The 14,289-nt window shown below is 63.6% G+C and overlaps 1 protein-coding gene across 14 annotated transcripts in view; it reads right to left on the reverse strand.

Moving 5' to 3' along the window:
• The window catches only part of IKZF1 (IKAROS family zinc finger 1), a 74,005-nt gene that overhangs the window by 14,458 nt on the left and 45,258 nt on the right, over window positions 1-14,289 (reverse strand). For 7 of the 14 annotated variants that reach the window (XM_081101959.1, XM_081101967.1, XM_081101969.1 and 4 more), the window contains one exon: window positions 3,363-3,530. The exons of 1 other annotated variant lie outside the window; for it this stretch is intronic. In XM_081101959.1, coding sequence (XP_080958085.1) covers window positions 3,363-3,530 — 168 coding nt within the window. Of the gene's footprint in view, window positions 1-3,362; window positions 3,531-9,967; window positions 10,232-14,289 lie in introns of all 14 variants that reach the window. 6 more of the 14 variants (XM_081101965.1, XM_081101964.1, XM_081101963.1 and 3 more) reach the window with 1 other exon arrangement.

Consider the following 14,289-nt stretch of genomic DNA (forward strand, 5'->3'; position numbering starts at 1 on the left):
CATCGGTGTGTTTCTCACATCGATGTTTCTCTCTGTCTCTCTCTTCCTCTCTTTCTAAAATCAAAGGGAAGATATCCTGGGGTGAGGGTTAACCCAAAAGAAGAATGTGCACTTCCATCCTCAGACCGGCGCAGTCTCCTTCCTTCTGCTCACGTTGGATTCACTCACTGGAAAGTCTCACATAAAAATCAAACCATCCGAGTCGGCATGTTGGGCGAAATGGGCCACCGCAGCCTGTACTGTCCGCAGGTGGACGGAAGCGATGGTTCCGGAGACCGAGACGAAACCCGCAGCATTCTGGAACGTTCCAGAGGAGAAAAGGACCGTCACCTGCAGCAGATGCCGGATCCCTAACACCCAGGGAATCACGCTGAGATACAGGACGCTGCCTGAGCTGCGTGCTCCTTTAGGACAAGCAGCCCTTAAAGAGCCCCTCGTGTCCTTTCCTGGAAAATCCGGAACCTCAGCAAATGTCCGGGATACGTCCTGGGGTCTGGGTGCCCATCACTGCGCATGTGATGGGTGTGGACTCTGGGCCCAGGAAGCGCGTCCACGGTGACAGCGGAACTGACGTGCACAGCGAAGCATCGCCCGGTGCGCTCCAGGGAGAAAGTCTCCGGGGAAACACGCAACTTCCCGGGAAGCGGTGACGAAGGAAGGCCCCGCCCCCGCTGTCAGTGCGGGGCAGTCCTGCGGGGGCCTCGCGCCTCGCGCCTCGCACAGCCGCTGGGAAGCCGGGAGGCGATGGAGTCGTTGGCAGGTGGCGGGGTGGTGTTTCCCCAGCACGGGAGGCGGCCGCGTTCCTGAATCCTTTTCCCGAGAGCCGTGCGTCCACGGCATCGGGAGACGTCAGAGGGACCAGCAGCCCGGGCGCAGGATGGCTTTCTCACGACAGGACGGCCCCCTCGCTCATGGTGGCCCCCACAGGCGTAAAGCCCGCCTCTGTCGCCGAGAATTCCTCACTCAGCGGAGAGAGGACGCCGCGGCGCCTCGAAGGAAACAGGCAGGCGTGCAGCCGGGTTCCGCCAAAGCCATGGTCGGCAAACCGCAGCTCGCGAGCCACATGCGGCTCTTCGGCCCCTTCAGTGTGGCTCTTCCACAAAATACCACGTGCAGGCGCACACATACAGTACGATTGAAACTTCGTGGCCCATGCGCAGAAGTCGGTATTTTGTGGAAGAGCCACACTGAAGGGGCCAAAGAGCCGCATGTGGCTCACGAGCCGCGGTTTGCCGACCACGGCCCTAAAACACCGACCCGCACCCCCGAGCGTCACAGCGGGCAGGACAGGGCAGCCCCCCTATGCTCCTGGGACTGGCGAGGATGCAGGAGAGGTTCTGTTGTCAGTCAGCGTCACCCCGGACGCCGTGAGCTGAGGACGAGCCGGGGGGAAGGCGTGCCTCCTCCCCAGCCGGTGCCCGTCCCCTGGCTGACGTCTGCCTGGCCCCTCAGCCACGGGGTCTGCCACGTCCCGTCCCGACCACCTGGCGGACGTGGCCCCCAGCGTCACACCTGAGGCCTGACGGGCCCTGCTGGCCCCTTAGTCCCTGCACGCCTTCCTCTCGTCACCGACACACGGAAACAGGAGAGACGCCCACTGTCGCTCATCACCCTCCCACTGTGGGGAGGCCCCGGTCGCCTGCAGCACCTGCACCCTCCCGGCTGGGGCAGGTGACCTTGACCCCACGGTGACCCTGGCCGACCTGCTCGCTCGCTGGGCGGAGCTGCTCCTCCGCGTTGTGCGGCTCCTCTCCTGGCAGCTTTAAGACCTCACCCCAAGGGTCACATGTTAACAACCACGCGTGTTTTGGGAGCCTCCTCCTTATGGATGACCAGGAAGGAGGCCAGGACGGAGAGGGGACGCCTGGGGCTCCGGGACCCCAGCCCCTCGCTCCCGGGTGAACTCCGAGGCTGCGCTGGCAGGACCGTGACCGGCGTCCACGGCGCGTGCTCACCGGCGCCCGAGCCCCTCGGGGCCACTTGCTGAACTGCGCATCCGGGGGCGCCTCTGAAGGTGAGTCAGGCCTCCCCTCTCAGCCTGCACTCCGGCCTTTTCTGCTGGAGTCTCCCTGAGGCCTCCCACCCAGAGACGGCCCGCCCCGCGTGCTCCCCACCCCCGGACACTGTGTCACCGCATGGGGAGGGGGGCTTTGCTGCCTGGCACCTGTCTCCTCCCCGGGAGAGGGGGTGCTGTGGTGCCTGGCACATGGGGACACATCCATGGACCCAGAAGAGGCCCCTGGACCCGACACTAACTACACGCGCTCCCCTTGGGGAGGGAGAGGGTCTGAGCCCAGGAAACCCTGCCCTGCTCCAGGGGTGGCCCCTCCGATCGGTGCCGCCCGAGAGGTCGTGAGGGAGCTGGTCTGCAGCCTCTCTCGGTCCCAGGGCCCTGCTTGGGGGAGACAGGCTGGTGGGCATGGGCGGCCCCGTGGGCAGGGCCAGGGCCTGTCACCTCCGTCCCAGGCCTCGTGCAGGGCAGGGGCACACCCGCAGGCCCACCTACCTCCTCTGGCCGGTAAGAGTGGGGCCACCGGGTCAGGGGAAACAGCAGACTGCTCAGGGGGCAGAGATCTGATCTGAGGCCGTGCTTCATGGTGGGAGCTGAGGAGGGGCGTCCTGCTCACTGCGCCGCAGCTGGCCCTCCCGCCCCTGGGTGTGCTGGCCACATGTGGGGCGTGTCCTCCTGGCGGAGGGATGACGGCTCCCGGTGCGGGAGTTACACCGGGCCCAGTGGGGACAGCGTGCCCTCAGGGGACAGGTGTCCACCCAGCAGGACAGGCCCTGGTGAGGTCATTATCACCTTTGCAATGATGGCTCCTGAGCTCCTGAGACCCTGTGTGTGGCCTGACAAGCCACACAGACGTGTATTTGGGGCTCTCTGGGCATTAGCGTGACGCCCAATAAGAGTACAGCTAGGACATCCTATAGGCCAGTGGTTCTCAACCTTCTGGCCCTTTAAATACAGTTCCTCATGTTGTGACCCAGCCATAAAATTATTTTTGTTGCTACTTCATCACTGTCATGTTGCTACTGTTATGAATCGTCATGTAAATATCTGATATGCAGGTTGGTCTCAGGCGACCCCTGTGAAAGGGTTGTTCGACCGCCAAAGGGATCGTGGCCCACAGGTTGAAAACCGCTGCCTTAAAAAGACCCACTTACCTGATGGGAAGGGGGCGGGGCCTCTTTGGAAATACTCTCCCGGAGGCGGGACTTCCTGTGCGATTTGCCCACCCACCTCCTCTGGCTCATGGGGAAACCACAGAATGAACGGGACATGGATGCTACCCAGTCATCAGGGCTGCACCCTGGGAGCGGGCCACCCAGTGGGGAGGGCCCGCCTGTGCCAGAGGACCTACCGGAGTGCGTGCGCAGGTGGCCGGTGAGGGCGTCCCTCCGGCGGCAGGCGTAGTTGCAGAGGTGGCACTTGAAGGGCTTCTCCCCGGAGTGCAGCTTGATGTGGCGCAGCAGGTTGCCCTTCTGCGTGAAGGAGGCCCCGCACTGGCTGCACTGGAAGGGCCGCTCTCCTGCAGGGAGACGGGGCGGTGAGCACAGGCCCGGCCCCGGGAGGACCCAAGGGGGATGCCCTGGACAAGAGGGGGACGCGCCCTGGACAAGAGGGGGATGCACCCTGGACGAGAGGGGGATGCGCCCTGGACGAGAGGGGGATGCGCCCTGGACGAGAGGGGGACACACCCTGGACGAGAGGGAGACATGCCCTGGACGAGAGGGGGACACGCCCTGGACGAGAGGGGGACACGCCCTGGATGAGAGGGGGACACGGCCTGAACGAGAGGGGGACACGCCCTGGATGAGAGGGGGACATGCCCTGGATGAGAGGGGGACACGCCCTGGATGAGAGGGGGACACGGCCTGAACGAGAGGGGGACACGCCCTGGACGAGAGGGGGACACGCCCTGGATGAGAGGGGGACACGCCCTGGATGAGAGGGGGACACGCCCTGGATGAGAGGGGGACACGGCCTGAACGAGAGGGGGACACGCCCTGGATGAGAGGGGGACACGCCCTGGATGAGAGGGGGACGCAGCCTGGACAACAGGGGGCCGTGGGCAAGAAAGTTGCTTCCCAGGGGCAGCGACGTCCACCGGCTGCAGGTCTGACAGCACGTCAGGCTCTCAGAGCAACCTGCCAGCCCCTCACGCTTCACTGGTCGGGTCAATTTGATCTGAAAATCTAATTTTTTCCCCTAAATCAGAGCGGCACATCACAATGCAAATTCAGACTCATTTGAATAAAGTGGCTGCAACGTGCTGTGATGAGGAACCGCTCTTCCTGATCAGCAGTTTTGGAATAAACCAATATCCAATTCTGCGTGTTGTGGCATTTGGTGGGGCTTTTTAATGTGGCTTTTTTCAAAAGGGTCTTTAAAATATGCCACTGAAGCAGCAAAATAAAAAGGAAACTCATTAAAAATGCATTTCAGGATCACAAGTTCATTTCAGCGTTACATTCTTATATTTAAATGAAAGGCAGTTCATTATAACACTTATAATAACTTCTTTTCATTTACATCTCCCTGTATTTCCCTTTCAATTTCTTCTCCATTACCTGTCTGTCCCTTCGCAGGCGACCAGGAAGGAGACAGACGGAGAGAGAGTGTGGGGACAGGCAGGAGGAGGAAGAGCCGAGAAAAGGCGGCGTGAAGACCGGGATGGAAACTCCGCTTCGTCCGAAAGCCCGCGCCACCTGGCCCGGCAGCGCCCGGCGAGGCGTCCCCGCCGCCCTAACCGCGAGGCCACGGCGGGGCCTGCCCACAGGGGTGGCAGCCTCACTGTGGCTACGCGAGGATGCTGTGTAGTTGTGACCCGGGTTCTCTCCGGGCGGGGCCGTGGGCGGGTGGCAGAGGACGGGGTCCCAGTCTGCTGTGTGGGCAGCGCACGCCCCTATGTTCTGGGACCAACAGGGGAGCAGCGGGCACCTGGGACAATGCGCCTGAGGCAGTGCGGGCGCTGGACTCGCAGCTGGGACCCGCCACTCAGCGCTCACCTTCATGGCGAGGCCCGTGTCCTGTTCGGGCAACACGGCAGCTCCCCCAAAACAGATGCTCTACGTACGACCACCCAGCCTGGCGCTGAGCTGCCGAGAAACACGCCTGGCGCTGATCTGCCATGAACACACGCCTGGTGCTGATCTGCCACGAAACACGCCGGGTGCTGAGCTGCCACGGAAACACGCCAGGTGCTGAGCGGCCACGAAACACGCCGGGTGCTGAGCTGCCACGGAAACATGCCTGACGCTGAGCTGCCACGAAACACGCCTGGCGCTGAGCTGCCACGAAACACGCCTGGTGCTGAGCTGCCACGGAAACACGACTGGCACTGAGCTGCCATGAAAACACGCCTGGATCTGAGCTGCCACGAAACACACCTGGTGCTGAGCTGACACGAACACAGCCTGGCGCTGAGCTGCCACGAACACACACCTGGTGCTGAGCTGCCACGAACACACACCTGGTGCTCAGCTGCCATGGAAACATGCCAGGCGCTGAGCTGCCACGAAACACGCCTGGTGCTGAGCTGCCACGGAAACATGCCTGGCGCTGAGCTGCCACGAAACACGCCTGGCGCTCAGCTGCCACGAAACACGCCTGGTGCTGAGCTGCCACGGAAACACGCCTGGTGCTGAGCTGCCACGAAACACGCCTGGCACTGAGCTGCCACGAACACACGCCTGGCGCTGAGCTGCCACGGAAACACGCCTGGTGCTGAGCTGCCACGAAACACGCCTGGCGCTGAGCTGCCATGAACACACACCTCCTGGGAACAGATTTTTCTTAGGAAAACGAACCCGTTACGATGTGTATTTCACAGTCTTCCCAACAGACTCACATGGCGTGTGCACCGTCATTTATCCAAAGTGGCCCAGCCGCGGCCTCCGTCCTGGTGAAATCGGCACCAGTGTCCCCCACCCCGGGCCGTGGGGCACCCGGCGTCACAGCACCACCCTTTCTGTGGCGAGGCGGTGCTGCTGTGGCCGCCGGAGCTGATGTGCAGTGACACCCACTATAGCCGGGGGGGGGGGAAGAAGGCGGGGGGGGGGGGGCTGACACTAACCAGGACTCGCGAGGCGCGCCCAAACCTGTCTGGACGGGACGCGGAGCGGAGAGGGTTAGCGCCAGCAGGCGGGAGCCAGGGCGAACGAACTAGAACTGACCCTCGAGTCACAAGCCCATGAGCGGGGGGCCAGGCACCCCGAGGAGTGCCCCACAGAGGGAGCACGTCACTGTCTGTCAGGAACACCCGGCCCTGCTCCCACACACGCGTGTGCATGTGCCTGTGTGACCCCAAGGAGAGAAAGGTCCCCGCGTGCGGGGGCACCCAGCCCTGGCTCTGCCCGGGGACCCTCAGACTGGGGGTTCTGGAAGGACAGTCAGTCGGGAGGTCTCATGCCGTGGAAATGCTGGTGACGGGGATGGGGACACTCCGGTGACACGTGCTTGGACGACCCACAGCTAGAGCCCCTCCCCGTGGACGAGGCACTGAGGGTTGTGGGGGGCAAGCCCAGGTGGGGCCCTGCAGGGAGCTGGTGTCTCAGTGGAGACACACAGGACAGACCCTTGGCCTGGTGGGCGTGGCTCAGTGGTGAGCGTCGGCCTATGAACCAGGTCAGGGTTCGATTCCTGGTCAGGGCACACAGCTGGGTGTGGGCTCGGTCCCCAGTGGGGGGCGTGCAGGAGGCAGCCAATCAGTGATTCTCTCTCATCATTGATGTTTCTCTCTCTCCCTCCCTCCTGCTTCCTCTCTGGATTCCATAGAAATATTTAAAGAGAAGGAAGGACAGACCCTGGGAGCCGTGTCCCCTCCGCAGAGCAGGGCAGGAGGGAAGCCGGCGGCCGTACCCAAGAGGGAGGCCGTGATGCGCCTGCGGCTCTTTGTGCCCTGCGCTGCGGCCCCCCGCGGCCAGCTCTCCCGGACGCCCATTCTTCCTGCCGCGCTGGCACGCGTGCGACGGGCCCGGGACTCGCAGAGCGCGCTCCGTGAGGTGGCCACACAGCAGGGTGAGGCTCAGGCCCTCTTCCTCCGGGGGCAGCGGGGAGGGGCGGCCCGCAGTCCGATGGACGCAGAGCTGGACCCGTACCCTGAGTGGCGAGGCCGCAGCGCCCCCTGCGGGCGGCCGGGCTGTGGGCTGAGGGAGGCCAGCTCCCCAAGGCCGCTTTCAGCCTCCTGCACTCACGCGGAGTGCTAAGCCCCGGGACTCGGTAGGAAGGCCGTGCCCTTCCGGCCACTGAATCGGGTGAAGACGTGGCACCTGCCTCACACGCTCCCTGCGGGTAAATCAGAGGGAGGAGAACTGAAAAGCCCACCTGCCCCAGGCGCTGCGGGGGGCCGGCAGCCGCGCCCGGCACCACACAGCCCCGTGGGCCCTGGGGCCTGGCCCCTCCCGGGTGGGAACAGAGGGTCCCCCTCTCCCCGCCGCCCAGTAACCTGGGCACATTTTTTATCTTTTCCATTAGAAACCCCAGCATTCAGGGCACGGTGCCGGGCGGTTTTCCTGCCCTGCGGCCTCTCCCCACCCCGCCGCCGCGTCGCACCTGGACCGGGAGGTGCTGGCCGGGCCGCGCCCTCACACCTGCGTTACACGTCGAGCCTGAGCCCGGGCCCGCGTGGCTGTTTGTGGGCCGGTTCGATGCCCGGTCGGGCATGTGCTGGGCGGTGGGCTCAGCCCCCGGTGGGGGGCGTGCAGGAGGCAGCGGTTTGGGGAACATCGGTGTTTCTCTCCCCCGCTCCCTTCCTCGCTCTCTAAAAATCAACAAAAAATCAGGGGAGGAGGGAGAAGCCTCTGAAATTCGTCACAGGGTCTCTGCCCACCTTTCTTTGGAAAAAAAAAAAGAGAGAGAAACGGAGCTGCACCACCAGGCAGTGAGGTGTGGGGCTCCATAAGCCGCTCAGACGGCACCAAGACGCCGTGGGAGAGCCCCCGAGAGCAGGCACCAGGGCAGCCGCCTGTGCGTGGGCTGCGGGGGTGGGGGGGACGGGGCGGGTCCTGGCTTCTCGGGCTGTGCGCTCACTAGGTTCACCTAGGCCCCCAAGGAAGGGCCCTCAGAAGTGCCTGTTCGGCTGTGCCCCTGCCCCCCGCAGACGCTCGGCCCGGCCAGCACCCAGGCCTCCTCTGGGCCCGGCGGGCTTGGCCTTGTCATAGGCGCTGAGCGAGCGCCCGGCTCTCAAAGGTTGAGACTCAGGGGCCTCGGAGGGGGGCCGGTGGAGAGCGTGCGGGCCTTTTCTGCATGTTCCACTCAGATCCCCGTGCGCGGACGCCTCTGTGCAGGCCTGTGGGGTCACCCCACGCGGCCAAGTCCCTCCCTGTCCCCCCCGTAACCCCTGCACATCTGCCTGTGAGCGCACGTGGAGACCGTCCCTGGTTCTGAGCGAGGGCCTGGCCGTGGGAGAAGCGGGCAGCTGTCAGCCCGGGCGGCGCCCCGCCACTGTGCAGGCCTCTCCAGGGAATGCGATTCCCTGCACCGGGCAGGAGCCATATCCGGGCCGTGGAGGGTGCCAGGACTGACTGCGCATCCATTCATTTAGGAGGCTGAGCGCAGGAGTCAGGCCCTACACGAACCCGTGGGGAAGTCACTCAGCTGGGAGGGCGACTCCTGCATTGAGGGGGGGGGGGTCCATCACAGTAACCACTGTCCCCTCCCACACCTCACTACATGGGGCAGAGGAGAGGGGCCTGGCAGCCGTCCAGCGGGCTTCACCCACACCCGGCCTCACCGGGGACTCCAGGAGTCAGGGACCCATAGGGAAAAACAAAGTTTGCTCACTTTTAAAATATGCATTTTTACAGAAAATGAATGCTTCTTGAAAATAAACATCTCCCCCAGATGCACGACCGATGCAAGACATCATTCTAGAAACGGCCCCAACTCAACCATGAAAGTCACAACACTGCCAAGACCTGCCCTTCCCGGACGGCTCCCTGGCCCAGTGCCCACGGGTTCTGGCTCCTCTTTGGTGTCCCCGCCCCAGGGAACCCGCACGAGGCGGCCTCACGCCCGGGACTCCTTGGGGCACCCGCCCTGTCCCTACAGCACGTCTCCCCTCGTGGCCTGTCCCCCTCACCCCCCACCCCCCTGGGCGTGGGGCTGACACCTGCTCCGTGACCACCTGCTGGGCCAGCCCGGGGCTGTGCGGACTCAGACGCTCTGCGGCCATGGGGCTGGCACATGGACCGTTTTGCCCACATTTATGGTGGAGAGCAGCGTTTCTGTTCAAGAGACGGGGAGGCGTGGCACAGGCAAAAGCACCCCATTAGTGGGGACTGGACAGCGGAGGGGAGAAGCAGGTGATGGGGGCCCCCAGACGGAGTGCTGGGCACAGGGAGGGGCACAGGGGACTCTCCCGCCCCCGCCCCGGGGTGAGCGGACGCGGGCTGCCCGTCCTCCGTGGGGGCACGGCACCTCCCTCCCCTGTCGGGCTCCCAGGCCCCAGCAGACGGGGTGGGGTCAGGCCTGCTCCTGACTCTGAGGTTGGAGAGGCTGCCCTGAGCGGGAGGGCAGGGGACTGCGCTTTGGGAGCCGTCGCTCCCTCGGGTTCCTGCACACCCAGCCCTGACGCTGGGACGTAACACGTGTGTGCTCGGCCGGTTTCTCAGCGGACGGTCTAGGCGGAGGTTTTGGGGTTCTCATCCCTGTTTGTGAGGTCCCGTCTCGCTGTCTAAGGGCGACTCCCTGGCATGTGAACCTCACGACACCCACCGCCCCACTTAGGGGGCTCGACCGGACACGCCGCCGCCCGCACTGGCCCGAGGCTGCCAGCCTCCAGTTTCGGGTTCTGGTCTCTGGGGTCGGCCTGGCGGTGAGGGAGTCCCTTTGCCTGCAGCCCCGAGGGGAGGGGGGAGGGGGAGGGGGGGAGGGGAGACGCGTCCCCACTGGGAGCCTCCAGGCTGTGCCCGCCTTTCCACATGCTCTGGGCCCCCCGGCCCTGGAGGACGCGCCAGGCCTTACCCGTGTGGCTTCTCTTGTGCACCATGAGCACATTGGGGCCGATGCAAACGATCCCACAGACATCACACTTCAGTTTGCCGTTAGGAAGTCGGATGCCTCCAGCGCCGGACAGCGCTCTGCCGCCCGGGCCGCCGTGGGAGCCATTCACGTCCTCGCCCGCCGCGGCGCCAAGCACGCGCAAGTCCTGGGCACACGCCTCCCCATTCATGTCACAGGCACGCCCACGCTCTTCATCACTCTGAGCCTCTACCTTCACATGACCGGCTGAAAGACACAACACAGGCACTGTCACCGCAGGCGGCGGCGGGGCCGGCGCCCCACTCGGGGTGGCGGGAACCACGGCCTCCCGCCTGCCCCTCCACAGGTCCCCGTGGCCGTCCGCGGGGGAGAGATGGCACCTTGAGGTTATTTTACTCAGGGAAGGCGGGCCCTCACTCTAAGCCGGGCAGGGTCCCCGGGTCGCGGGGACAGCGTGGAGCCTCTGGGGGAGCCTGCGCCCTCTCCGCCGGGGCCCACCCAGAAGGTGGGGGTGACCGCCATCCAGCGTCAGGGCCGGGGCCGGGGCGTCGTGTGGCCAAGCCCCTCCTTCCCGCCATCCCGCAGCTCTCTGGAGAGAAGACTGACAGACAAGTAAGCGGATGGAACACGGACCCAGCTAACGGGCCACGTGGACTCGGAGACCCAGGAGTGAGGGTGTCTCCTCCCTTTAGGCCCCTGGGCAGGCGGCTGCTCTGAATGGCTTCTACACGATTCCAGAGCTCAGAAGGGCCTGCCCCCGCCTCCCCCCCTCCGCCCTAGCAGCTGCCAGACGAGGGGCCGAGTCCCAGCAGCTCAGGGAGCAAGGACAGCAGACAGGCGGGGAGCCGTGTGCGGGGGCCCCAGTGGGTGCTGCTGCCTCGGCCTCCCGGCCTCCCTGGCCGCAGTGCTGCCGGCTACCTTTCCCGGTGGAAGGGAATCCATCTCCACGGCCCACGGTCCATGGCGTCTGCACCGAGAACAGGGCGTAAAGCTCAGGCCTCCGATCGCCAACACCTGGGTGCCGCCTAATCACCACCTGGCGGGCTCTACCGTGAGGCCGGGGCTCGGAGCACAGGGGCGGCGGCGCGGCCAGTTCTACGTCCCAGGCGACGTGGAGGCCCGGTGTGTGTGTGGGGGGGTGGGGCGCAGGGCTCCTGGGGCTGGGAGGCCGGGAACCGGGCCTGGGGGGTGGGGGGGTGGTCCCCTCCCTCGTTCCTCCACTTGGCTCTGTCTCTTGCTTTTACCAGGTAGAGGCCTCCCTTCAGAACTGATTTGCTTTCCCCAAAGGCCCCGCCAGCAGGTGGCGGGCAGCACCTGCCAGAAACGCCCGCTTGCTCTGGCCACTCAGATGGACAGGCATCGCTGCGGCCGTGGCCGCTCCTGGCTTGTGTCGTTGGGGACAGTGTGAGGGGCAGGGGCAGGGGCAGGGGCAGGGGCAGGGGGCAGGGGGCAGGGGGCTCCAAGTTCCTTTTTTTTTTTTTTTTTTGGCGATTGAGAGCACATTCATTACAGCTGCGAACCGTGAGACAAGGAAAGGCTAGGATAGCAGAGGCCACAGGCAGCGTAGGCAGGGCCCTGCTTTGGTCCCAGAAATGTGACAGGAATAAGTGAGCCACGCTGGGCTGCGGGGACTCGCTGAGCAGTAAAATCACAGCCACAGAAGTGGCCCCGGGGGCTGCTGTGGCTCCTGGGAAAGCCTCTCGGCTGGAAGCAGCCGGAGAGAGACTCGGCGGGGCTTTGGCTCAGGAATGTTACAGCAAAGGAGCCGCGACAGGGCAGCTGGCCGTGCACTGAGCGGTCAGGGCAAAGGGGACCCTGGAAACAGGGTCAGAGGGGAGCCCAGGGCAAGTCGCTGCTCGCTGCTCCCCTGCTTGTAAGACTCCTGGGGGCCCCAAGAGAGGAAAGTGATGGTGTGGTATCCCGTGGCCAAGCAGCGTCCAGGGCGGAGCCACGGGCCACCCGGCGTGGACCCTCAGATGACCTGGGCCCTGGTGCTGGGGCCGCGGAGCCGCCTCAGGGTCTGCCAGTGGCTGGCACGGGGGAGTCCCTCCATTTATTTTTATTTATTTATTTTTAAAATATATTTTTATTGCTTTCAGAGAGGAAGAGAGGAGAGATGGAAACATCAGTGATGAGGAAGAATCATTGATCAGCTGCCTCCTGCACGCCCTCTATGGGGGATCAAACCCACAACTTGGGCCTGTGCCCGTGACCAGAATCGAACCCAGGACCCTTCCGTCCGCAGGCTGAAGCTCTATCCATTGAGCCACACCAGCCAGGGCGGGAGTCCCCCATTTAGAAAAAATAAAAAAGAAGGTAAAGATGCTCTCCTGAGAGGGAAGACATGGTGCTGGCCGTGCCCCATTGAGAGCTTTCCCACACTCGCGTGTCTGGCCCCGGGGGCACACGCTCCGATGGGCGCGGAGCAGGGACCCTCAGGCGGGAGGGGCGAGGACAGCATGAGGGGAAGCCAGCACGACGTCACCCTCACCCCAGAGGTTCAAGCAGGAGACCAGTGGTTCGCGAGGGAGGGACCTTCCCTTGACTACGCCCGGGGACACGTGGTCTGAGCTGTAACAGAACCAGACCAACAGCAGGCTTCACAGGAGCCCGTCATCCACCATCTGAGACCATGGGGGGTGGGGGAGGCTCCAGAGCCGAAGAGGCCCAGCCCACGGAACGGGCCCAGGACCCCCGTCTGGGCTCCTGGGAAACGCAGACAGAACCGGTCTCTGTGGCGAAGGAGAAGGAACCATGAGTGTGGGAACAGGACGGAGGCTCCACGTAAGCCAACGCCACACACGCTTCTGTCAGAAAGCGATTCTGAAGTCGGCCCCACGGGAGGCGTTCAGGCCCCGGGATTGCCACGCGCACTGTTTTCCATGAAAAACGAAGGAAGACAGAGCACTCCTGCCTCATGGCGGCTGGCCAGCAAAAATCTCGCGGAGGGGACACTGGGACGCAGCTGACAGGAGGGCAAGCAATGAAAGTGTGCGAGGAGGCGACAGGCAGGCGTGTGTGAGCGGTTGCAGAAATAGCGGCACGTGCTGTGACAGAAAACTCTGATGCTAACGCAGGACCCCCCGGACCCTGCCGACGGGGGCACCCCTGTGCCGGAGGGTGATGAAAAGTGTTGAGCATTTTAAAGGTGAACAAAACCATTCATTACAACGTACACCATTTTAAGTGTAGGTTGTTTTCTTTCCATTGTACGGAAGTGTGATCAGGAATAGTTTAAGCCTTACTTCATGTTTCAGGCCTTTTAGTGGGATGAAGTAGGGGAGAGAGAAAAGAGGAAGTGTATGAAACACACTTCCTCTGGCAATGAGGAACGCACACTGGTGCTGAGCTGGTCCAGGGGCTTACACAGGTGATGTCTTTAATTTTTAAGAAGAAAAAGGGAAAAGAGGTACTGAGGTGTGAGGACCCTTCTCCACCATGACCACTAGGTGGTGGTGTTGGCCCAGAACAGTTTGGTTGCTGTTGGGTGGGGTGAAGTACAGCCAGGGGGCCAGGGGGCCAGTTACGGTTTGGGCACATGGGGGAGGGGGAGAAAGAGAGAGAAACACGAGGACCTGTGGGCCCATTTGTGTGAATACATGGACAGGCAGCGCATCCACACACACACCACCTGTCGCCCTGAAGCTCCAGGGCTGACATGGAGACGTTTCTCACACGGACGTCTTCACCCAAGGACCTGCCTGGACGCTCCTCCTGCTCGAGCCTGCTCACCCCGAGTCAGCGACGTGCCGAGGTTGTGTTATCTCACCTGGAGGTGCCTGGACCTCCTAACGTCGCAGGCGTGTGACCGTTCACCTCTACACTCACATGAGCTCCCTGTCCCCGCACTGACAGTCTCACACAGTCACAGAAGCACACGTGCACAGGCACACACGTATGTAAACATCTTATACACAAGTGTGTCCATCCCACAGAAGTAAACATCAGGCTGGCGTCTGAAAGCTGGGCCAAAGGAGCATTCATAAGAGAAATGCTCTGGACCCTGGTGAGCTGGAAGGGCAGCCAGTCGGGGCTGTGAGGGAAGGTCTGATATGATCACCCTTTAGGAACCTAACGGTTTCTGACAACAGGATGCTGGGACCTTGCTGCCCCTGTTCCCGACAGCGGCCACGTCAGAACCTTCCCCCCGCCCCGCCTCCCCCTGCTCCCCCGCGCCGGGGCAGTCCTAGTGGGCACCGTTTCCCAGCCGCAGCATCAGAGGACGGACCGTTCCAGGCTCTGACGTCGCCAGTCCGAAGGGGCCACCAGCTTGAATCGCTTTGAACAAGCAGCTCCCCGTGCAT

This window comes from Myotis nattereri (assembly GCF_964212035.1).
Source record: "Myotis nattereri genome assembly, chromosome: 11".
Taxonomy (NCBI): domain Eukaryota; kingdom Metazoa; phylum Chordata; class Mammalia; order Chiroptera; family Vespertilionidae; genus Myotis; species Myotis nattereri.